Here is a 26847-nt window from a genome sequence, read left to right on the forward strand (position 1 = left end):
TTTTCGCTAATATATTCTCTTTCATGTAGAATGTTGACATTGTGTATTAATTGCTGTTATTTATAAAACAGTTCAGGATTCATGAAAAAATACTCTGTTTTAAATTATAATTTGCATAATTTATGTAAATTAGGTAATAATAAACAAGGATATCCCAATTATTTTATGACAATTTTCTTCCCTTTCTTACCTTAAGTGTTTATTTCCAATTTTAGGGCAGTTCTGGTTAAATATATATTATCAAATACTTGTTTTCACTATATCGACATTATATGCAAATTTATGCAAATTACTTGCTTATTTGCATAGATACAGCGTGTCTCTTTGGATGAATCTTTTTCTTTTGACTCAAGGAACATTTGTGCCAAGTGGGACATTTGTACTCAAAAATGCAGCGTTCAACCTCTTAACAAGTCTACTAACCCCCCAAAAATGAATAAATACAAATTAATAAGATGAATTTGGTAATTTTACTTTTCATCATGCAATATTCATCCAGAAGAACCTGTTTAATTCCTCATACAGTTCTGTGGAAATATTCAATGTAGTCCATTCTCATTTTAGATATTGTAGATATTAATAGGAAGAAAGAAATGGAATATATCAGGGTGCTACATAAGCACTTGCCCGGGGCAAGTAAAAGTTGGAGTTGGGCAAGTGTTCTGAAGTAAAGACCAAAACTACTTGCCCGAATTGGGCAAGCAGAATTCTCACAGTAAAATTACCAAAATTAGGGTCGATGATATGATTGACCCTAATTTTGGTCATGGCAGGCAAGATAAAATCACTTTGGAAAAAGAAATGCAATAACAAGGTAGATCAGTTCATGTCAAAAGAGAGAAAAAGGTCAATGGTTTATAAAACTGCAAAACTTTCTTTTGAAGAGGTAAAAGTTTTTTTACAAGGATTTTTTCGGGCAAGTGAAATAGAGACCAAAACTACTTGCCCGAATTGGGCAAGCAGAATTCTCACAGTAAAATTACCAAAATTAGGGTCAATGATATGATTGAACCTAATTTTGGTCATGGCAGGCAAGATAAAATCACTTTGGAAAAAGAAATGCAATAACAAGGTAGATCAGTTCATGTCAAAAGAGAGAAAAAGGTCAATGGTTTATAAAACTGCAAAACTTTCTTTTGAAGAGGTAAAAGTTTTTTTTCAAGGATTTTTTCGGGCAAGTGAAATAGATTATTGGGCAAGTATATTCCAACTATTTAAAAATTTACTTGCCCGACTGGGCAAGTGCTTCTAAAAAGTTATGTAGCACCCTGAATATATGATTCGTAACTCTCCTTCCCTATCTCTCTTCTTTTTTCCAGATCTGCTGCGAAGGCAATCAAACTTTCCACTGACGTCGTCTCATCTAGTAAGACTAAGAAGGAAAAGGTTATAGACTACTTTGACATGACCAGTTAGCTTTTAACCAGCTTTTGAGAGAATGAGATCCAGATAATCAATACTGCCACAAGTTGTCATTCATCAAGTAAAAGGGCAAATGGCATTAAAAAAAAAAAAAATACTACAAAAAAGTATATTTTTCCATAATATCGGCCATGTTTCCCCCTTTACTTTCCAAACTAGGAAGTGTGAAAATTTGTTGAGATATCTGCATGTATTTTGCAGATTTCATTGATATATTTTGTTATAGTTATCACTGAAAAGGTTATCAAATTTCAGTTTTTCGTCAAATGCAGTCTCTTGTTTCAAAACTGATATTATTTATTTTTTGGCTGTTCACAAGTTTCTTAATATTTGTTGTGATATTGGACAAAAGGCATGTCTTTGTCGTAGGGGATATTGCACAAAATCATACATAACAGTATACCAGCTTGGTGCTATAAACTTATTGTTAAGTATAAAAAAGGCCCATATTTTATTAAGGGTGTTATCAATGACAGAATATAGTCCTTGCCTTTGATTAATTCGTTTTTGGGGGCTATGGTTACTGCCATTTGCATTTTAATCGATAATGAAAATTGACGACAGTGCCCCGGTCAACACGACCAATTACCCATTCCCAATCTTTGAAGAAGTTTGTTTGTCCGACATATTTGGCATTCAGATAACCTTTATTTTTTCTGTAGCTTTTATTCTTCCCGACTATCCCATGTTGACCATCTTAGTTTTATAATTTAAGATGTGCTGTAAGTTTTCTGCCTATTTATGAACTGTCATGTTAGCTCCCTAAAAGAGAAGGGACTCCTGCCAATTCTTAGTATAATTTTCTTAGGTTATTTCATGTTTTGGTTCCATATTCTGCAAAGTTGAATTCGAAGTAGTTAATGGTATATTTAAATCTAGTACCTTACAAAATCATTTTGTCTTGTGTTTCTTCAGTGCAAAACCCTTCCAAAGTCAAGAAAATATGTCTCATAGACTTTTTTTAGGATACTATAAATTTATTTCTTTGAACTTTAACATTTCTAAAGTAAGAATATTTTTGTGTGTTCAAGAATATTAAGTGTCAACATTTTATTTGAGGAAAAGAATTAAGTCAGTATATTATTCTTTAAGATTTTGTTGACACTGAATTGTGAACAAAAATAGAAAACAGAAGATTTATGTCAAGTTTGATAATTGCAACTTTGGGATTGTTTCTTGAAATCATCTCTTGGCAAAGTGATTAAGTGTATGATCTGCATGTATTCATTTGAGCAATTATGTCTGCCCCCTAAAAAATTGTTCTCCAATGTTTGAATGAGGTTCAAAATCAAATTTACCTGGCCACAATATTTGTCCCAAAACAACTTTTCCCCAAATTTGAATAATGATTTTGTCTCTTTCCCCCTCAGTTTTATCAAGAAAGGGCCCCTGTTTTTGCTGAACTCGATATGTAGCGACTTGTGATTTACAGTTCCATTTTTGTTTACAAAAGGCAATAAATGTGAATTGTCTACTCCCTACAAACTTGTTGATATGCAGTCAATATAAGAAGCTTATGAAAATAAAACAAGGAAAAGAAAAAAGCAAATTATTTCTCTCTTCATAGAATTTATTTACATTTTTTCCATCCATTCCTCAATATAGAAAATATGATATAGTTTATATTACACATAATTACAAATGAAAGTGTGTTTGGACGGAAACATCGAAAATTCAATCAAAGTCAATCAAAACGTGAATAGATGTGCATAGAATTATAAGTCTGATGCATTACAGATAGTGTGTTGTAAAATTCATGCAGTTTTGATAATAGCAATATTGGACATCAATGCTTGATTTCTTGTATAGAAACAATCTCACATTCCACTGTAAGCTTCAAGTCTAAAATGAAAGGTATTTCATGTAAAGTAGGATTTGAAGAGCAGGGCAATTCTATAGATTATCTGGATCAAATTATAGAACCTTGTGAAATGATTTATCTCTGTTCTCTATTTCACATGACAAGTTCTAATGCCCTAAAAATTACCATGGCTTGAGGAGTTTGTGAAGTGAATTTAGAATGCAGAACAAATGGAGGTCTGACATACAAAAATGTGATTATCTTATGAAATTGCCCATCAGTAATTTTCAGTTCTTGTTGCATATTTTATTGTATTTAAATGCAATCACTGTTGAATACAAACGATTATATCTGCCCTTTGATACCTATATACTCTATTCAAACTTGGAGTTCCCAAATCTTCCAGAAGTTACAAATATTCAAAAGGATGTATAACATGGTGAAACCTGCTAAGGAGACTAGATGTGCTGGATGGAATGCAAGCTAGTTCTGAACCTATGTGTAAAGGAAAGTCATCACCTCTGTATGTTACTAATATAGAAATAGGGAGAACATGTGCAGTGGTCCACCTGCAACCCTCCAATCAGTTATATTGAGAGGAGAGACCTGCGGGTCATATTGATTCAGTTCGCTTTTTGCCTCCCAGGCACATGTTGATGCCAAACAAAATAATCAGGTACATATAAACTGTACTTCAGTAACAGTTGGTATGTATGGGTCAAGGTGCTGCAGTGCTTGTCATCCATGTTTGTAGTCTTCTCTGCAGACATCACCATGACGCATCCAAAGATGAAAGATGTAGCTTATTAGTTAAATTACTTTTAATATATATATATCTCTATTCAAATCGTAGCAGTTTATACAGTATATACACACAATTATATTTACAATATAGTACAGGAGAATGTACAAAGGAATCAAATTCAACGTCCCTAATTCTGCCCTACATACGGTTTGCTAGCAGTTTTTTATTCGAAGATCTCATTACTGAACAGTAGAGAAGCCAAAGGAGCACAATACATGTGTGTATTAACATGATCATGTTTTGTTTTCCCATTCATTAGTTGTATTGAGTAAACTAAGTTCAAGTATTGGTAGTAGATGCAAGATACTTTCTCATATAATCACAATAATTCATGACATGTATTATTCAAAGGTGCCTTTAATGTGATCAAATACCTTGTCAATGTGAGATTCCAAAACATACAAATGAATACAATTTATTTTTTTTCCCTTGCAAGTCTTTGATTTTGCTCATGGAGAAAGTATATTAAAAGTTGCAAAATGCATTTGGTTGTCTTTTGCCTAAATCTATTATGACGTGGTACTGAGTTCTTATTTTTTTCACTTCGAAATCGCAAGTAGATCAACTTTCCATTTTCAACTTTCCAGCAAGTTTCAGAAAGCGTATCATCTATATGAAATGGTTAGTGAAACAACTGATATAATTGCAAATTTTTCTACAAATTACAACTTGGGCTTACTGACAGACTGGGTATATTTGTATTGTTTTGTTTTTGGGGAAGGTATGTCTAAAAGATACTTTAAATGTAACTTGAAACAAAGTAATTCTTTTTGGTGGGGGGATGTTGAATAAGCCCATCAGTAAATCAATACAGTAGTTTCACAAGGTTTGTGACGAGTATTATAGAATAGTGATTCACGAGACGGCAATGGAAGCATGTTTGTTGATTGTTAGATTCTTCTCTCCCTCCGTGTGGCTGGTGATGAGTGTAGATCCATCTAGGATATCTCTTGGTGTGCTATCAACCATGATCGTACGACCCTGGAAAGTCTGTAAGAATAAAAGCGACAGAAATTGAGAAATCATTGGTGTTCCTTTCATCTTGAAATTAATTTCACCCCCTGAATGCTCAAGAGAGCCCTGGTAAATGACCCCTCACTCAAATGTTAAAGGGGAATCCTACCCAAATAAAAACTTGTTTTTATAAGAAAAAGAAAAATCATACAAATTGATAGGTGAAAGTTTGAACAATATTGGACAAGCAACAAGAAAGTTGTGAATTTTTAAAAGTTGTAAATATTGGTAATCACTATACTCATGGAGACTTCAAATTGTCCGCATATGGGATGTCATAGTGATGTAGGCAAGGACTGCTCTTCCATGTACTCCAATACATATGGCTAAAATGTCATTTTCCCAAAAGTTTTACTTCAAATTATATTTTTCTTTCATGAGGACATTAAACAATATACTACCTGGGTTATATTTAGATTACTGCCCCAGGGGAATGGGTACTTAGGAGAAAACCACAAATCCCTGATAATAAAGTACATGGCCTATGGGAAAGTTGTCATTGCCCATTGTCATAATTTACTTACCCAGTTGCCAATTTGAAATGTACATACTATTAGTGATCTCAATTTTAAAGCAGCTATAACTTTCTTATTGCTTGTCCGATTTCTTTCAAACTATCACCATTCTGTTCAATTCATTTTTCTCCTTCCCAACAAAACATTTTATGGCCAAGGCTGGATTCCCCTTTAAAGCTTACCCAATGTTGTGGATTTAGGCAGTAGTTGTGAAAAATACCCCGAGAAAATGAAACATTATTTTTCCCCTAAGTCACACTTTACCAATGCTTGTTTCGCTTGTATAGCAAAATCAAGACGTAGGCGTCACTTTTCCGATGCTCTTACAAAGGAGAAGGTAGTGAGGAATAGTGCACACTATTTCATATTTTTTTAGGGTTTTGCATTTTATTCTTGGACCAATTTCACTAGCATCATGAATATCAAAAGGTTAGACTATAAGAGAGCCTCGTCACAATTTTGTACGTCTGGCCATATTTTTTTTCCAAAGCTAACTTCATTTCATAAGCTGCTCAGGCCATTATAATTTGGGAGCGATTACAATGTTTCATATGATCTAGACAACAGAGGCAAATCAATGCAAGGTCTCATGTATAGGGGTCTATACTTTATATGGCGCAACAGTGTCACCAAAAATTACAGATGCAGAGGACTTTCAGTCATGCTTACAAAACGGTAAAACAGCCATCTGTGGTTTGTTCCCTATTAAAAGCCTTCTGGAGTTAATCACACCTAACTGGAACACGTTCTTGCACGAAAATGAGATACCACAAATTTCCCAGGTGTTTCAGTAAAGTGGAAGTGAAATTCCTTTATAAACGTGATCAAATTGCAATCAGGAGCCCGTCTTACAAAGAGTTGCGATTGATCCGATCAATCATAACTATGGACGGCCAGCAACGTCACCATTTATTATGCATGTTTGTTCAAAATATTTTCTACTATAATGTAAATTAATTCATTCAATTTTTTTCACTGTGCTTATCTTTGTTTACAACAGACATTGTGCAAATTTCCTATAGAAAAAATTATGACATTGATGGATTTCTATACAGTTGAGGTCGATCGGATCAAATCGCAACTCTTTGTAAGATGGGGCCCTGATTTCAATTTTAGATGATAGGAATTATATCTGAGAGTCTGATTTAGCATCCAAAAACATGTCACAAAACAACTATATAAAACACCCAAGCTACTATACACCTACTCTACAAATACTTCAACAGTTTCAAAATGTTCTTCTACTTACTGTTGTTTGAAGAGAAGGAAGATCAATGTCATGGAATGTATGCCTGGAAGCAAAAAGAAAAGGGAAAAAAAAGTCAATATATTTATTTGAAATGGTGGACTCATAAAATTCACTTTAATGAAGAATAACCAAAATTACAATTCATATATCATTTGAAAATTTGGCTTGCAAAATACACAGATAAGACATATAGGAAACACAAAACAGACATTGTTTATCACCAGAGCTGCAAACCTGATCAAGGACATTTCAGTATTTTGAAGGATGAAAATCAGTATTTTGGTGAGGAAATCAGTATTTTGTAAAGAAATATCATAGGATAACACATAAAACTGTAACTTTAGGAAACATTATTTTGCATGAAACAATCAGTATTTTGCTTATTTTTCAGTATTTAATACAGAAAATCGGTACTAGTCGGAAGCTCTGTATCACCACTTGTGAAAACACATATCCAAAGCCCTTTTCAAGTGCCCCCCCCCCATTATGTATATCTCAGAAGAAGAAAAAGTCTTGCAGGTAAACATGACTGTATGACCTCAAATTACCTGTAACCTTACAGTGAGATGTACAGCACCACACTGTTCCCATAGTACATCGATATATCATGCTTGCAGTCAGAATCACAGATACAAAGTTACTGGTTCCAAAAAAACCTTGCAGGTGTCCTTGAATGAATGTATGACCTCAAATGACCTTTAACCTTGGCATGTGACCTCCAACATAACCATCAAACTAAACATGACTGAATTTCAAGATTACTTACTCATTATCAATGTTCTTGTCTCTAGACTCTTCAATGGATCTCTCTTGTCTTCCTTTAGCAGTCTGGAAATAAAAAAGAAGAGAAAAAAGGAATCACTGGAAGGTTCATCTGAGTGGTGTGATGGCATTAAGAAAACATTCTTTTTTATGATTATGAAATTTTACCTGCTTTTGATATCAAGAAAATGTCTTGTGTTCTTAACAGTAATAATAATAATAATCCGCTTTTATATAGCACATAATACATCGAAACGACGTGTCTAAGCGCTTTACAGATATATTATTAAAATCTGGTATGCTGCACTTGACCCAGGAGCAGTAAATGTGTACCCAGTAGGATTACTTCCCCGAGTGCTGCTGGTTAAGTGGTAGCTTGAGCTAGAGCCAGGGTAACAATAGTTGCACTTAGTATTCTCTGTCAAAAGAAGCGCTATATAAATCTAGCTATTATTATTATCATGACAGATAGGTGTACATTACCTTGAGGATAGCATAGTTGGATGTTCTTGCCACATAGTCACCCCACTTCTTGATAGATTTCTCTCGCTGTCTGTGATTCTCTTTGATCTGCAGGAAAAAGTTATACAAATAAGATGAAATGATGAATGGCGACATGCTGAAAGAGTTCCACAGACACTACCTACATGATTGCCATATTTTTCAATATGACATTTCCCAGTTGATTGAGTGAGAAATTATTCATCCCTTCCATTGACTTCAATAAATATAAAAAAGTCTTATTGTTCATACAGTGTCTGGATAATACGACAAAGGTGCCCCTACCCCTGATCCATCCTGGATCTGCCCTTGCTGGTAGGTACATACCTCTGAATAAAGCTCCTGTTCTTCAAGTAATGCATGTTGTCTTTGTGATTCTAGAAGCTCATTCTGTTCTTCAGTGATTGACTCAGCCATCTCCTTGTTGGATCTACTCAACATCTCAAGCAATTCCTGAAGAAAAAAGAAATTGATAAATGAACATAACAATGAAGAGGGTTAATACTAATATTTAATGTTTCCCTCCTTGAGGCCCTATGAGCTTTGTCACCAACGTGTGGTTCAGGGTTGGTTTACGTTTACAAATATGCAAAATGGGTGCAACATTTTTTTTATTCATTAATTTAATTTATTTTGTTCAAGTTTTCTTTTTTTAGGGAAGGAGCTATGTTGTAATTTGAGGGCTATTTATCACATCTGGGCAGAAATTCGCCCTTTTGCCCCTCTGCACATTTCTGCTGTCACAGCTTGGCAACACATGATGGATAGGTAAACTATCTGATAAGTAGACCAACTGTTTGTAGAAGGGACATAGTTGAGGCCACATTTTGCTAAGCTTTGCCTCGGCCTCAGGTCGAGTCACATGTACAAAGTCTATTGGAAAAGGTTTTCTTCAACGGACTCGTGACTTGGAAGTACCGGCTTTGACTACATCCCTGGTTTGTAGACAATATACCTGATCTGGAGTGATTGGTCTGAGGTTCTCCTGCTCTAGCTCTGACGTGATCTCAACCCAGATCTCACCCTCTTTGAAATCCAGAAACCGTTTGATGATCACCAGTGTGACCTGCTCCTCTGTGGACAATCCCTTTGGCTCATGATAACCTGCACAAGATCAAAGAGTTCCCAAGTGAGCAATAAGCACGAAAGAAACTTCATCAGGGTTCGAAACTTTCAAGAAAACTATTGAAATTCCCTGATTTTCCTTGATGAAGTCTCAAAATATTCCATTATAATTATTATTTCTACCCATTATATGTTTTCCTGAACTGTCACTTAAGCAGCCACATCAGTTCTCAGAATTCCCTCATTGTCTCATAGATTCCACTTACTGTCTACAAGCTTGTTCAGGACTGGTTTGAAGCCAATCAAAATTCCCTGACATTTCCCTAACTTGAGCCATTTTTATCAAATTCTTTGGATTTTCACAGACTGGAAGATAGTAAAATAATTCACTGATTGGCCTGGGAACCCTATTCTTACAATTAGGGTCAGTCTTTCATCGTATCACCAAAGATCTGGTAAGTTCTTACATAATTCAAGTAAATATATGAAACCAGATGAAAAGACCAAATTTCCTGAAACCAACCAAGATAAGCACACACTGGCACCTATGTATATCTTGGAGAACTACTCATCTTTATGACAGAATGCCTTGCTTATCTTACTAATTCAGAGAAAAAGTTCATGAAAGGTTTTTTAACTTACCAATTTTACAGAAGAGTGCGTAGATCTTGGCTCTCATATTCTCTGAGACGTCGGTGATGGCATGGCTTGGCTGGTTTGCTGGTAATGGTTTGATGCCGGCTTCCTCCTGGAAGCTACCCATTAATGGTACAGCTGGGTCTACATAGAAAGAACAATCAATCAATCATACATCAAGGAACTGCCTGCGCAGGAACATTGTCGGACTTTGTCAACTAAACGGTTTAGTCAGACATGGTGTTATAAAAATCTGCAACATTGTGTATAAAGGCAATCTGTTTGGAGGTGTCAAAATAGGCCCTAACAATTTCCCAAGGGTTAAGAAATATCTCGCCAGTGTTTAAATTCCATTCAAGTCTCTTTTAAAACAAACATGTCAAACTCAGAGAATAACAGAAACATTATACGTTAAGTAATGGAATCACTCAGGAATGCAATAAATTCTGCAGAATACAATGGCCACTACAATGAATATGTGACGATACCAATCATATCCGCACTTGGAACTTAGCACAGTGAGTAAGCTTGAATGTGTGTATAAGGCAGAGTAAGGGTTATTAAACCTGAAGTCAACTTAATTTAATAGAACCGGGGGGTTGAAGAAGGAGTTAAAATCAATTGACTTCAAAACTCAAACACAAATGAACTTTAAACAAATCAGAGGCAAACATTCAGGAACTGTGATTGATATTCTTGGTTGTGTTAAAACATAGCTCTTTCCTCCACATAGCCATTCATTATTCTTATGTGTTCTCACCTGTAAGGATACCATTATCGTCCCTCTTGACACCCATATGGGTCTCCTCCTGTCTCCAGATATCTACCAGGAGACTAGCGATGGTCCGTTCCTTCTTACCCTTCCAGGCCAGTAGGTGAGGTACAGTCTTAGGGTTCTCACAGAGATCCGTCAAGCAGCCAAGGCTCAGGTTATGGGTATTCCTGGATGAGGACTATGGACGGAAAGCACAAGTGAGAATCATGTTGGAGGTATTGTCTCTAAGGGAAGATAGTCTTAGCGGTCTCTCCTGCACCTCAGGGTGAGGTTGTAAGAATCTGACAATCTTAGATTAGGGACAGGGGGAGGGGGGTTGGAAGTAAGGGTAAGGTTGGTGATATTGCCTTGAAGGGAAGATAGTCTTAGAGGTCTCTCAAGCACCTCTGAGTGAGGTGATGGGGGCTTTCATTGAGGTCTGCCAAGCAGCCCAATGCTTCAGTTGTAGATACTCCTAGATGAGAATTATTGAGGGGAAAGCGGATCAAGACCACAATATTTCAATGCATGCAATGTCCTATTTCACCTTTGGCCTTTATCCCCTAAAACTAATCGCATTGTCACTCATACATACTTCAACCAAGTTTGAAATTGATCCCGTAAAAACTTAGTTATCGCAAGAATGAAATCGGGACGTACAGACGAACGGCCAACCTGAAACAAACAAACCACCCACTGTATGCAGAGGCATAATAAACAGAATTCTATGAACAGAAAGTACCTCTAGTAGGTCCAGAAGTAGAAAGACTCCCTGGCCTTCTAGGAACTGATCCTCATTGATGTAGGCTCCAATGACACAGCACCATATATTATCTACAGCAGCCAACATGAGACGATGGTGTCCCAAGCCTCGGTTGAGCTTCTTAGCATCGGTCCTTAGGTACCGTAGCACCACCTCTACACCCTTCTCTCCATACAACTCCTGCAGAAGATTAGGAAACAGTGTAGCCGATAATAATGGAAACATCTTTACTGTATTTTTCTTATCAGGTAGAAATGTGTAGTTATGTATTTTTACATTTTTTTTAATCAATCTATTGAATGTGAATTTAATCAATGATGAAAATGTTGATGGTTATAAAGACAAGAACAATATTGATGACAGGGATAATGATGACCATGATGATGATCATGATAATGATGACATGAGAATGATGATATGATGATGATGATGGTGGAGATGATGGTGATGATGATGATGATGATAGTGAAGAAGATGATGATGATGATGATGATGATGGTGATGGTGAAGAAGATGATGATGATGATGATGATGATGATGATGATGATGATGGTGATGGTGATGGTGATGGTGACGACGATGATGATGGTGATGATGGTTAAGATGATGATGATGAAGTTGATAGAGATGATAGTAATCAAGATGACAATGTTGATGATAATATTCTCAATGTAAAGAATTCTGATGCAGACGGTAGTGATAGTACTTCTCATGAATAGCAGTCACACATTTTCCCTTCATACTTAAAAATTAATTCAAGAAATCTTTCAGATTGGACTCACCTTTCTATGCATATTTCCTTCACATAATACCGAGAGAATAAAGAGCATATCGCATTGCATCTCAACATCTATAGCATCATCTTCTATGCTGGATCTTGTAGCACTCAACAGGATATCTAAAAGAAATATCAAAATATGTGGGTAAGTTATCAGTTTCTAACCATTTTGGTCCAATACCACTTGATCTTATTTACAGATAAACAAGTGGAATGCCTCTGGCGGTCTCACCTGCATCACACGATTCAATATAGCAGCAGTGCTGACTTTGAAAACTACTATAACTCGCACAAGATGTTCAGTGATACTTGGTTACTCTTATGTCCACGTTTTAAGAACTAGACCAATACACTTACAGAGATATGGTGGTAATTCAACAAATACCCCCAACATGGCCAAAGTTCATTGACCTTACATGACCTTTGACCTTGATCATGTGACCTGAAACTCGCACAGGATGTTCAGTGATACTTGATTACTCTTATGTCCAAGTTTCATGAATCAGATCCATAAACTTTTAAAGTTATGATGGTAATTCAACAAATACCCCCAATTTGGCCAAAGTTCATTGACCTTTGACCTTGGTCATGTGACCTGAAATGCGCACAGGATGTTCAGTGATACTTGATTACTATTATGTCCAAGTTTCATGAATCAGATCCATAAACTTTCAAAGTTATGATAGTAATTCAACAGATACCCCCAATTCGGCCAAAGTTCATTGACCCTAAATGACCTTTGACCTTGGTCATGTTCAGTGAAACTCATGCAGGATGTTCAGTGATACTTGATTAACCTTATGTCCAAGTTTCATGAACTAGGTCCATATATTTTCTAAGTTATGATAGTAATTCAACAGATACCCCCATTCGGCCAAAGTTCATTGACCCTAAATGACCTTTGACCTTGGTCATGTTCAGTGAAACTCATGCAGGATGTTCAGTGATACTTGATTAACCTTATGTTCAAGTTTCATGAACTAGGTCCATATATTTTCTAAGTTATGATGACATTTCAAAACTTAACCTTCGGTTAAGATTTGGTGTCGACGCCGACGCCGCCGTCGGAAAAGCGGCGCCTATAGTCTCACACTGCTATGCAGGTGAGACAAAAACCACTATGCCACAAAGCCTGCATCTACATGTAGATTCATGACAAGGTTGTTGAAAGGGCTGTGTTTTGTACAGTAGATATAATTCAAGATAGCAAAACTAAATACAAATTAAAATATCACATAGAATCCTGCACTTCTTAAAGTAATTCAGGCAGCATGAATCTAAAAACCAGCAAATATGTTCTCAGGCCACTAAACTAACATTTAATTATATGGAAAACAATTCCCTCTTGTAAGCCATGTTGTTATTTCCTTCCGCAATGGGGGCCTGGCAGGAATTTATTCCTTGAATAACAGTTCGTTGAAGCTGTTCTGCTAATAAAAATCTAGTGATGCATTATCTTAGAACATTTACAGATTTCTGATAAAGTAAGTGATAATCGCTATATAAGCAAGTATGATTCTCACCAAGTAATTGGTTGATGGAACCCTGGTCTACGAGATCCTGATTAACCTCGCTGTCGTTGAGAGAAACCACGCTCCTCATGAGATGAAGACAATATCTCATCTGAGCTCGCTTGTTTCCTCGTCCACCTTTACCATGGAACGCATTCCCATGACCAGCAAAATCATCTAGAAGATAGAAAAAGAAAATTTTTTAAACAAAAGGGACCATTCAGGCATTAAATTTTACTAGTGTTGGGGGTGTTGCAAAACTATATTCTGTTGCAATTTTACAACTGATAGACAAACATTATGAGTAGCAAATCAGATTACACTCCTTGAGCAGATTATCAATCAAAAATAGACTTGCAATTGATCAAAAGGGTGTTGCAACATACCAATAGAGTTAGGCCACATTTTTTACAGTATGTGTGACAGAAACCAAAAATTTCCAAGGCCAATAACAGCTAGAGCCACTGTGAGGCCAGTAAATATGCTTTCCATGGACATTTATAATAGTAGCCTTGGACTGATCCAAGCACTGCAATTACTTTGCAAAACCTGTAACAAGATTTGGTAAATTGAAAGATAATTTCCAAAGTTGAATACATGGTCATATAAAAGAAACAAATATTACATCACAAAACACAAAATAAATTAGAATGTATAGCAAAGATATTTTACTGATACTTTTAAATTCTATTCCATCAACATCCTTTGCTCATAATGCTAAAAAATGTTGCAAGGAAAATGATCCCTACAATCACTAAATTGGTAATTTGATAGAAATGTAAACATTGCAGTTTCTAAGCTAAATGGCAAATGAACATTTCTAAAGACATTCTCTATCAATCTGGGGCCGTATTCTGAAAATTGTCTTAAGAGAAATATTCTTGTATCTTTAGAGTTACAATAAAATCTGTATTCCGAAAATTCTTGTATCTTTTCTTGTAAATTTTCTTGTAACTTTCGCTGAGCGCGTATGATGTCAGAGCTAGAATTATGCGTAAAGTTAAAAATGGCGCATAAATGTCCCTTTGCGCAAGATAAAATATCGATATAAAAGATATTCTGAAAATTCTCTTATCTTTGCATTCTGTTAACTTCCTTGCAAAATACAAGAAAATTTACAAGAGGTAGGGGGCTATTGTAACTCATTGTCGCATGCGATATTTGTCCGTCTGCAATAATTATTTCTTGCTGCATCCATGTTTTACAAAAGGAGACATTCCAAAGACATTATAACGACGGATTGGTAGACTTTTCAGCAATTAAAAATTGGTGTTCGAGACGAATCTTTTCAGAGAAAATTCATTTTATAGAAGAGCCACGTGTATTTTTAGCACAGACGCGCAAAAGCATAAGCGTCGGGGGGCGCAAGGAAATTACGCCCCATATCAACAATGCGCTTCATTAATTTTTTTCAGAAGAGACGCTTCTATTGGTTGACCTAAGCATATAACTAGCTTAATGATAGGTTGATGATGAAATATTGGGCGTGTCAGAGATAAAATAGAGGACGTCCTTACAGAGATAAGACAACTTTCAGAATACCAATTTAAGAGAATTTTAGCGAGCTGTTATCTTGCTGACTTACAAGAAAAGTTAAGACAATTTTCAGAATACCACCCCTGTATATATTTCTAATACATAAACTTTACAAGGGAAAACAGAGCAGTGAAAGTAAAAAATATATTACTGTTGCCAATTTGAAGATAAACAATGATCAAAAAGGGAAAGAATAATTCACTGCCTCATAATTATCTTACCTTTACCCACACACCATTCTAGCAGTAGTAGTAACCTTGTATTCCCTTGACAGGTCATATAATCCTGTATACAGAGCGGCGCTAAGGTGCATAATGCTGACATTGCTTGGAGTTGAATCTCTTCAAACTGGGCGGGGGTCCACTCCTGCGGCTGGCTGGAGTTCTCGTTGTTCCTGATGAATGATAGGAGGGCTAAGATCACATGACCTTCCCCTAAGAGCTGAAGAAAAGAAAGAAATACAGATAGCAAAGATTTAAATTGCTTTGATAGCATTTTACAATTTCCCTGCCTCTGGCTAAACCTTGGGGCCTGTTTCACACAGTACTTTGAAAGGGTAGCTTTATGAAACAGGCCCAACCACCCATGGAAAATGCAGAAATCCATGTTTCACCATTTAAATGTGATGCAAAAACCTTCATGAAGTCTTCACTGAAGAACAGGATTACAAAAGTGAGTTAATACAATTTATGCAAGGGATGGAAAATTGATGATATTCCATGATTCTCCAGAAAAGAAATTTATCAATGTGGAACCTAGATTTGTTACAAGAGATAATGCATTAAAGCCTTGACTCTCACTATACTATACTACAGTAGCTGAAAAATAATCAGTGTTCAAGGTGCTTATTACTAACATCCAAAAAACAACTTACCGGAATAACGGCAGGTTCTTGGCTGAGGACCACTAAGACGTTAATCAACATCTTCTTCAGCTCAAAATCTTCAGGACTCTGCACCACACAATGTACACAGAAAAAAGAAACAGTATTAATGCCAATTCCAATAATCAGTAAACAATTATTGACAGAAAGACCCTGATCTGATTTTAATGTAATTTTAGTGTTGTGCTTGTTTGATTTTCCTCTATTCATTCACTTTAACTTGTTGTTGAGGTGGACTTGACCTTGAAGATGCATGTGCATTTTATTAAACTCCACAGAAAATATACCTTGTTCTGCATGATAATACTAGCAGGATTTATAAAGCGCTTTTTGTGAGAGGATACAACATGCAATCATTACCCGAGAAGTAACTTGAGCTACTACTTTATCGACAGCGTTCTTCCAAGGAATTAATCCTACCGGGTACCCATTCACCTCACCTGGGTCGAGTGCAGCGCAATGTGGATAAATCTATTGCTGAAGGAAAGCACGCCATGACTGGCATTCACACCCACAACCCTATGTTTCGGAGATGAGTCAGAACCACTACACCACAATACCCCCCCCCCCCCCCCGATGTAACATTTAAATACCGTAAGTAACGGTCTATTAACCGCACCTTTTTCTCGGCGGGATAGAAGCAAAAGTCGGGGGTGCGGTTTATCCACGGTGACGGGTATGAGCCAGCCCGTCGTAACCCCTCCCGAACATGTAAGACGTCTGCCAGTTCACAACACATCGAGTGGCCGGGCGTAGCCGCCCAGGGCAATGTCGTTTAGAGGGGTATGAGCCGCGGGTAATGAGAAGCGATTATTACGATCTTATCAAATATTGTCCATAACAAACGAACCCACCTTCATGACACTAATTTCGACTTTATTCTCGGTTCAAAGCAGCGAAGTTCCCTTTCAAAGAGACGCCAAGCATACTCGGTAATATTTTGTCACAGCTGAGCGAGCGCTAGAGTTGAGTGAGCTGAGCTAGCTTGCGTTGTATTTGTGATTATAGTGCGACTTAAACTGGCGCTATTCATTTTAACCCTCGATCCCCTCGAAAGTCCCGTTTCGCGCCGGTTTATTTTATCTTTCCCGTTTGCTTTTCATAAGATACCATGTACACCACGCAACGAGAGAGACGGCACGAAGCCTTAAAAACAACTGTAAAAAATGCCAATTTCTTTGTTTCTTGAACCTTCCTGTAATCCCGTATCCAAAATTCATGCTAAGACATCGAATGCTAGACAAATTCTGAAAGTGATTGTGAGTTTGTGATGCAAGAAATGTGAATGTTTCTTCCTCCTACGCTGGGAAAGACACAGATCATTATTTGATAAGATGTACTGGTACTGGTAGTGGAACCGTATCGTAGTTTGCAATGTACAAGAACGGCAGTGCTGTGTGTGTGTACACTGTGACTGTGAGGAGAGTGAGTGTGTAAGTGGCCAATATTGTCGGGACCTTTCTTTCTTGCTAACATTTGTAGATGAATTGATCAAGAACAGCAGATTTCCGCATACCGGTAATCTCTTTGGATACTTTGACATCTTTAACTTAGTTTTTGTTTCTTCGTACCTCAACTATAAATGTGAGGATTTTTTTATTATTATTATTTTTTTTAGTCCAAAGTTGGGGGTGCGGTTAATCCACGGGTGCGGTTTATAGTCCGTTACTTACGGTATCTATCAAGGATTCTACTTACCGTTCCTAATTTAAGGTATTTAACCAATGCATTGTGGCTTCTCACTTCCTGGAATGTGGCAAAGAGGATCAAAACTTTGGCATAACCAGTTTCCTAAGGGAAAATGAGAAAAAATGAAATTACAATAATTAACTTTACATACATAGCACTCAATAAACCAGTCTATGAAATAGATTATTACTGAAGTTATCAGATTTAGATTTTGATTAGTCCATGCATTTCCCATTCAAGGGGGGGGGGGGTGGTATATAATAATGATGGCATTACTGTGCATCATTTATTTTCCATAATTCTGCAATTTCTCCAACACAAACTAGAACAAACAAGGTAAACTGGGTAACATATAAAACTAAACCTAAGTTATTTCATTCATCATATTATTTCATCACCCAAGGAGAAAAATCTCCAGGATAATTTATACATTGGCCAATTTTGACCAGTAATTGCATATAAAGGCAATTTGGAAACAAGAAGTGTTTCCTGCACACCTGAAAGGCATATATAATATCAAATACTGCTTGTTCTGCTGTTCCTGCTACTACTACTGCGTATCATACTTCTTCACTATAACCATCATTACTACTACAGCTATCAAAGAAAAGAAAGGGAATAAGAAAAAAAAAATACTTACTATGAACGGCGCCTCGGGATTGTTGGCTACTGCCAGCGTTGTCAGAACTAGAAGGTCATTCCTATTAAGATTTGAAAATGCATATACAGTATATTATCATACATATAACATTTCTTTTCCTCAAATGAACCTTAATTTGTATATATATTTTGCAACTACTTCATATTTTTGTTTCGAAAAGAATATTGGCAGATGCCAATGATGTTCTCATAATTCAATTCAATTCATATATTACATTATATTACATGTATATAGATATTATCATTCTGTGTCCAAACATTGAAGTGCATATATCATACTGAAGATGCATAGTCAAACAGTTAACCAAAATTTAGTCAATTTTTTAAAGAGTATAATTCAATGATTCATGTGATATACAATTTAATGAAATGGACTGGAAACTCTTTGTCCACTTTAATGAGGATTCAGAAGGTATACAAAACCATTTTTTTTTTTTCCATAAATCCGTTTTTTTTTTATCTTTTTTTTTTTTTTTTTTGGGGGGGGGTAGTATTAATCTTCTTTGTAGTGGTACATATCTCACCTTAACTGCCTATCATAATGACTGTAGCCATTTGTCATCTGTTGAGTAAAAGCATCTTTTAGTGCCCTGCAAATCGATAAACATGAAGGAAATATACCAAATATCAAGACAAACAAAAGATTTTAACTAATTTTTTCTAAGTAGAACTTTCTGTATTTTCATAGGTTAATGAGAGTTCAATTTCAAGGGAGCCAATAATAAATATTGCTGTTATAAATTACAACTCAAAATTTGGTATATGAAAGAATGTGACTACATTTTTGTTGTTTTCTATCAAAGAACCATACATGTAATTTGCATATGCAGCAAGGCTCTGCAATATTAACGACAAAAACAATGCACCATTTAAAAAAGTTGATTTGTTTGCTTGTTGTTGTTTCAACCCAGGCACGGATCAAGCCTGATTAGGCACAATAGTTTTGAGAGGCAGACTATTGTGCAAAAGCAATATGTCCCCTCAAATGGTATTGGGTTTCATCCAGCTGGATCTGTGCCTATTCTAACCAACTCAGGAAATTTTGTAGTTTGGTCCCATTACTTTTTATTCAGAACCTTAAAAAATATCATCCAAAATACATAAGAGAAAGTCAATAATTCTACACACCTTGTGTCCAACTCAATTGCTCAAGTCTTCTCACTCAATGCAAAGCAACAAGAATAGTGAAGAAAAATACTCACTAAAATCCTTGAATATTGGAAATGAAATGACAATATTCAAAATCCCTGAATTGTCTATGCAACAAAATAGTTTCTAACTTCCTACATATTCATTAATGATCACAACTGACTTCTGGTACACAAAGGAAAATGCAGGAATGAAATGGAAAGTACCCATGTTGCCAATTTGAAGAAATAAATCTGATCAAATAAGGCTACAAATACTTAAATGCACTTAATGGGATATTTCTACTCACTCTATGCAGATAAATGAGTTGAGCTGACGGGCCATCTCCTCTCTATCACCATTCTCCATTAGGTTCCACAGAATCTCAATGGAATGGAATAATAACCTAATAAACAAGAGAATAATAAGAGAAAAAAATCATTTTAAAACCTTGAAGGCATTGCCAAAAGATTGCAATGAAGAGTGATTACAAACAGGACATACACCATCGGATCAGCGTCCTGCACTTGACTTGTGAGTTGGTCCAAGGGTGCAGTTTCACAAAGAATAATCAATGATATGAACCTTTGAAATGTGTTACAATTACTATTTTCAGAATCCCAGGCATGCATCCAGTTGCACAGAAATAACTATAGTATTATGGTGATTTTGCCACCAATTGGTAAATACCATGGTAACAATACTGAACAGCCAATCTGAATCAAGGATTATCTCCATGGGGATGCCACAGGATGTCAAAGATGTAGTAGCTAGGCAACAGGGCATTGGAAGTTCACTTACTTTCCACTGGTGTCTGGGTCATTCATTCGGCTGCATATACGACTTGCAGCATCAGCTGACAGCATGGAATTACAATTGATAGGAGAGAAGGAGGAGAAATGCTGCAGGATGATCATCAGCCGCAGTTTGACCTCCAGGTCATTCTCAAGTAACGTCAGACTCTGAAAAAAATCAAGGAGCAAATTAGGTGGTGATAGTATGACATTTGTGTAAAAGATAAAAATAAACTCTACATACAGCAAATACAGACATTGCATCACTTCATCATTGCTGCTTTAAATTCTTAAGCTTGTACAATTTTTTTTTTCAAGTCAAGAAAGGAAGCTCCAAGGCATTGAATAAATTCACATTTTGTCCACCTTTATAGTTGTAATCATTAAGGCCTATTCATTTCATAATTTATTCCATAATTTGTACAAAGGAGAAATAAAGAAAAATTTGTAAAAAGTGGGATTTTTCATACACCATGTAGATACCTTAACTAGCGTCTCTGCTATGTCACTTCTTTCTACCATGGCTGCATTGTAAGCTCTGGTTGTAGGCTGGTGGTCTTGAACAAGCAGACCCTTTGTGTCATTTGTATAGATGGCCTCCAATGTATTGGCAAGCTGGATACGCACTTCTCTGTTTGGTACTCTCATTAAATAGCCTGGAGAAAAAAAAGACAACCATGTGAGTTACAACGCACCAAATCCACTCTTACACAGTGCTAATGAGCATAAAGAATAAGAAACTCCACTCTTACACAGTGCTAATGAGTATAAAGAAGAAACTAACAAGATTGGGAAGATTTTAGAAGGACTTACATATATATATAAACATTTTCTATGTCCCTAGGAAGGGTATCCACAATGTGCAGGCGCGGATCCAGGAAGGACACAGGAGACACGTGCCCCCCCCCCCCTTTGAGAAGCAAAATTAAACATTTGTAATGTAAAAATGCCATTAAAACATAGGTGTGCCCCCTCTTTTGAAACTGAAGCTCTTTTTTTTTTCTTGTCAAATTTTTTCGGGTACGAAATATCTTTTTTTTAGGCTTGTCAAAATTTTTCTTCAAAAAAACTGCCCCCCTTTTGGCAAATCCTGGATCCGCCCCTGACAATGTGGGCATGCATGAGCAAATGATCACCCCCCCCCCCCCCAAAAAAAAAAAAAGAACATGCACAGGGTCCTGTTTTATAAAGACTTAGAACTATTGTAACTTTGCCATTATTGTAACTTCTATATAAACCTTGATTGTGACTGGCTGTTGAGCCCTGTTACCATGGTAGTTACCATAATGGCAAAGTTACAACAGCAGTGGAGCCTGTGAGTGCTGCTGACCAGTGCTTTTGAGTTGATTTTTACATTTATACTAGTACGTTATATAATTTTTCATTTTCTTAATTGACAATTTTTATCAAATTTATTTATTACTTGTAGGGAGCCCTATCGGCAATCTCTTGCTTTTGGGGGGCTCTCTATCCAATTTTACTTTGTATAATGTTCTGTTGTATCATACCTTCCAATATTGTTGTAAATTGTGTCTGTTTGTTATAATAGTTGAAACAATAGATGAAATGAAATGTAATCTCTACTAATTTTCTACTTATCAATCTGATACTACACATTTGACTACAGATAAACTTACCTAATTGAGAGAATGACTCTATGACGATCTGTGAGTAAGTAGTTTCATCTGAAGATTTTTCCCTAAGGAAAGGAAGGCTACATAGCTTTAACATCTCAATCATAGGCTTGATGTACATGGGTTGCTCATGACTTCGGTCAGCACACACATTCAAGATTTTAAATACTTGCACTAAATCTTTGAGAAGCTGAAATTAGGATTTTCTGGTCAAGGAAAATAAGAGTACGCAGTGAAACAAAATACAGGAAAGGGGTAATGTACTGTTTTGTACTATTGGTTGTGCCAAAATATTTATATATATATATTGCAAAGAAGCAATCAAAAAAGCATGGTCAAGTCAACTATTGTGTAACTACAGTGTAATATTAAATCATGCCCCATCCACCCTTGTCTACATAACACAAATAACAGCTGATTCAATTCATATTTGGCCTAACATTTACAGAGATTAACAAATTATTGTTAGAGACATTCCTGTATATCAGCCATATTGACAGGAGGCAGATTTTCAAAACAGATATATTCTAATACTTCTGTCAAGAATTTGTGAGTGCAGACTGGGTGCGAACTATTTCTATTCATGAAAAGTCAAGGGGGAAAAAAGACAATTTGAGTGCTGCTGTTAGGAGGACTTGGTCTGCACTATAACTATAGACAGATCTCACCTTGGAATTCACAGGATTCTTAAATAATACAGACTCTGTACTTCGGCAGTCAATTACCCGCACACAGAAGGCACTGCACTACTGACCTATTTGCAAACAATTCGATCAAACATCTAATTTTACCACTTGCTGTTACCATGATGACAATCCAGACTATTTCTAAATCAATTAACACAACTTTTATTGCAATGTCTGCCCTATTCTGATTCAGACTGTTTGAAGGTGAATTCATAAAAGTGGTAAAACAGGTTAATAACAGGCAGCAGTTTAGAAAGGATACAAATCCAGCACTGTAGTGTCTAATGAGTCTCTGAAGAGCATGGTTGTGTCTTTCATAGAGAGCAACCTATAAACAAAAATATGAAGATATAGATCATAACATGTATTTATGAAACATTAAACTTCTCTCTGGGAATTCAAAATACATGTATGTTCCAAGGTTTTTCATGACTGGACATTATTGAGGGACAAAATGAGATGGGTCCAAGCTAAATCTACAATATCTCTGGTATATGCCATGCAGTAAAATTTCTCTATCCACCTGGGCGTATGTTAATGTGTCCCTTTTTGTTTAAGAATAGATTTATCATTAAGAGGACAAGAGGAAGCAATAAAGTATAATGCATTTATCATTAACAGAGACAAGTCCCAATTGTTAAAGCTATTCGACGGAGCGTACAAGCATGATACAATTCTATGACCTCTCATTCAGTGTCATTATGAGCACCCTGTGATTCTGATGATTTATTTTTATTCTTCCTAATTTTTGAAAAGTTTATTAAAAATGAAAAAACTACAAACATTTTTATAAACACCAAATATTTCACATGTATCCTCCAATTCTTTCAAACCTAAACTTATCTTTTAAAAGAACACTTACTGAATGTGGATCTGTAAGAAGCTTGATGACCTTTACAAAGTTAACCTGCTGGATCTTCATTCCCTGTGGTTTAGAGTAAGACAGTGAAAAGGAAAAAGGAAAAGGAAATAAATTTTAGGACACACAAAATCAATCAAATCAACTTCTCTATGAAAAACAAAATTAATCTAATTCGGTAATGCATGCATTAGCACACATTAAAGGCAAAAAAAATGTGTTTTTCGTCATGTTCAAAATTAAAATTAAAAAAAAATCTGAAAAATGTTAAAGAATATAAAACCAAATGTTCATTGTACATTGCTTACATTTACTATGTTCAACAGAAACACACCAAGGTTGATACAAATTTTCAAGTTAAACTCACAATTGCTACCGTACATGTATATCCATCCTGATTATTGAAAAATAACAGATTTTGCAACCAATATTTTTTTAATTCCTGCTATGCTAATTCAATATCATGGCTTGAATGAGCACACAATGGAATAGCAAGATTTTAATTCAGAATTTATCGTCTTTTAAAAAACTGACTAAAATAAACTTTTTGAGTTTTGGACTCGATATAAATGTTCATCTCTCTCCCTCTCTCTTTCTATCCCGCTTTCGTACACTTACCTTTTTCAATCCCATCTCCTCATCTGTAATAATGTGCCCGACAACTGGCACAGGTGGTTTGGGTTGAAGTTGTGTTGCCATTTTTGTTGTCATCCTCACGACGTTACCGAGGCCAAGGTTCCCAAGTTACTCTATTTTTAATTGCTTTATCAACTCGATTAAAATGATTTCATCATCATGGCTCATGCCAATTATTTTATTAGATTTCAACACCTTGCACGTGCACTGCAGTTTCCAAGGAAAAGAATATGGGCCTACGTGTAGATCTAGTCTAAGTTAGACAAAGCTGGATCTACAGTACGAGTACGAGTGTCAAAAGACGAAACTCGAAAGTCTGAAAATTGAAATGGAAATAACTTTTGATCATGAGTTGAAGAGTCAACTTCACTTTTTATTCTAAAATTTAAGTTCGAGGAGAGAATAAGTCAATATCTTGTTTCACATGCATCTACGATGAATTTTTCCTATATAATAAAACAAATCAAAAGTTTGCTGGTGTTTGATGATGGTCCGTGTGTAACTGTAAGCGTCGCTCAGTGAATCTGATAGTGTCGCACTTCCCGCTCCATTTGCCGGGGCGCTGTCGGCCCAGATAATCGTTACTTCTCGATGGTCGAACTAAAACTGCACTGCGCGCTGCGCGATCCTCGAAGACAGATTTTTCGTTGACTACCCGACCTTCAAACCACGAATACTGCCGTTCTAAACACACACTCCTTTAAGCAGTCAATATTCTAGGAAATTCAACACATAGAGTACAAGAAAAATATAGAAAATTACACGCCAGTCCAATGTTTGAAATATCCCCACTCCTTAATAAATATCTTTCGACAGAAATTCTTGGCGACACATCGCCATATTTACAGTTGCCACGATACCCAAAGGATGCTGGGATGAACTAGTCTTTTTGAAAATCTATAGTAATAATTTTTAAGTTAAATTGTACCTTTCATTAAAAAAACTGTGCTAATTGATGCATTTCAAATTTTTTTGTACAATGAATATTTTTAAAAAGATCATTAAGACATTTGTACTATCTGAAACGTTCCAAAATTTGAACAAAAAGTAAAATGACATTTTCAAACACATTGAACCATATCTAAGATAGGAGAAATTCCGTAGGCTAGGATTTCAGACTTTAGTACGTTCAAGCTTCAAGTCAGATCGTGATGATAATTCTACGTTTTGCATTTCTAAATGAGCGTCAGTGGCGTACGCAGGGGGTGGTTACAGGAGTTAACCCCCCCCCCCCTTATTTTTTTAATACCTAACCCCCCCCCCCTATAATTTTTTTTAAGACCTTTTTTTTAAGGTACGAAATGACGTAAAATTTTGGCTTGTCAAAAAAAAAATTGGGGGGGTATAGGAAACGACCTAAAATTTATGCTGAAGACCTTCTTTTGGGGGGTTGTAAACCAACATTTCATTCAGCTTCAAAACCCCCGCCCCCTTTGAAAAAATCCTGCGCACGCTACTGATGAGCGTTATATAATCCAAATTTCCTTCTACTTTATTCTTTCTCTTTTTCACTTTATTTTGCTTGTCAAAGGCATGCAAGCTAGGTTGTCCCTTTAGGCTTTATACCCCCCCCCCCCCGGTTTTGGCACTTCAAGGAGTCAATAGGGGAAAACGTTGATTATTGCTATGTCCAGTCCACCCTTTTTATATTTCATGTCTTCTTTATTACCCTTCCTTTTGATTGAATGCACCACTGGCGTAAATCCGTGTTGAGGGGTGGGGGGGATGACTGAAATATTTTGGCATTTTTTTTGCAATCATGTTTTTAGATATGCAAGGAATTGTAATTGATATGTCCACAGTGGCGTACCGTGGGTCACGGCATTGTGGGGGCACCAGCAAAATCTTTGAATCACTGAGTGAGCGCGCGAAGCGCGCTCAGTTGCTAGTTATTCTGACCTAATAGAGACATTTTAAGGACAATGTCATTGAACGGATATGTATCTCACTGATCAAATTATGCGAGCGCGAAGCGCGAGCTGAATTTTTTTAATATTCACACCTAAAAAGGGACATTATAATCAAATTTGCGTAATCATGATAGTTACCTGTCTCGCTAAACAATGCGAGCGCGAAGCGCGAGCTGAAATTTTCGTATATTTTGACCCCAAACAGCGAGATTTTAAGGAATATATTTCAGGAATCCATTAAGAGTATGCATATCTCACCATAGTCATCTAATGCGAGTGCCAAGCGCTTGCTGATTTTAGTAGAATTACATCTGAACACATGAAACACTTTTTGTAGTCATTGCAATCATGATTATCATACGCATCTCACTAATCAAATATTGCGAGCGTGAGGCGCGAGCAGAAAATTTAGATAAGTTAGATAATTCAGACCTGAAGTGGGGCATTCTAAGGTTTCTTTGTAGGAATTAACTTGGACCATACGTATTTCATTAACCAAATGATGCGAGTGCGAAGCGCGAGCTGAAAATTTTTGATATTCATATCAGAAAAAGGGACATTTTAAGGACTGATTTTAGGAATTCATGAAGAGCAGACATATCACACCAATCCACTAATGCGAACGTAATCACGGACAGGAAATGTTTTTATATATACGAAGACCTTAACATGGGGCAATCACTTTTTGAGTCATGTAAAAGAAGCATAGGCCTATGTCACTACATAAAACAATGATAACTCAAGTGCTAGGAAATATATTTGGTTTATATTGACTTGAAAACGGGATGTTTTAGTACAACAGGATTATCGTTGAACAGACAATGCGAGCACCAGGAACAATGAAGACGTAGGCCCT

The 26847-nt window shown here is 36.2% G+C and overlaps 2 protein-coding genes across 3 annotated transcripts in view; one reads left to right on the forward strand and one right to left on the reverse strand.

Moving 5' to 3' along the window:
- Positions 1–4537, forward strand: part of LOC129274208 (transcriptional repressor NF-X1-like) — a 29465-nt gene extending 24928 nt beyond the window's left edge. For both annotated transcript variants that reach the window (XM_064108581.1, XM_064108582.1), the window contains exon 19: positions 1320–4537. In XM_064108581.1, the coding sequence (XP_063964651.1) occupies positions 1320–1416 (97 nt within the window). In that variant the 3' untranslated portion in view covers positions 1417–4537. The remainder of the gene's footprint in view (positions 1–1319) is intronic.
- LOC129275166 (cilia- and flagella-associated protein 69-like) lies at positions 2972–24963 on the reverse strand. Its single transcript, XM_064108583.1, has 23 exons — positions 24064–24963; positions 23449–23511; positions 22849–22914; positions 21904–22090; positions 20750–20922; positions 20274–20434; positions 19783–19878; positions 18869–18934; positions 18325–18385; positions 17694–17786; positions 15987–16064; positions 15334–15553; positions 13589–13753; positions 12070–12185; positions 11267–11467; positions 10531–10723; positions 9777–9914; positions 9025–9173; positions 8397–8522; positions 8052–8138; positions 7573–7634; positions 6807–6849; positions 2972–5018 (listed from the first exon to the last, which is right to left on the reverse strand). Exons 1-23 carry the CDS (start codon positions 24154–24156, stop codon positions 4884–4886), a joined length of 2772 nt encoding a protein of 923 aa, XP_063964653.1. The 5' UTR covers positions 24157–24963; the 3' UTR covers positions 2972–4883.
- Between the last annotated feature and the right edge of the window lie 1884 nt (positions 24964–26847).

This window comes from Lytechinus pictus, chromosome 13 (assembly GCF_037042905.1).
Source record: "Lytechinus pictus isolate F3 Inbred chromosome 13, Lp3.0, whole genome shotgun sequence".
NCBI classification, from domain to species: Eukaryota; Metazoa; Echinodermata; class Echinoidea; order Temnopleuroida; family Toxopneustidae; genus Lytechinus; species Lytechinus pictus.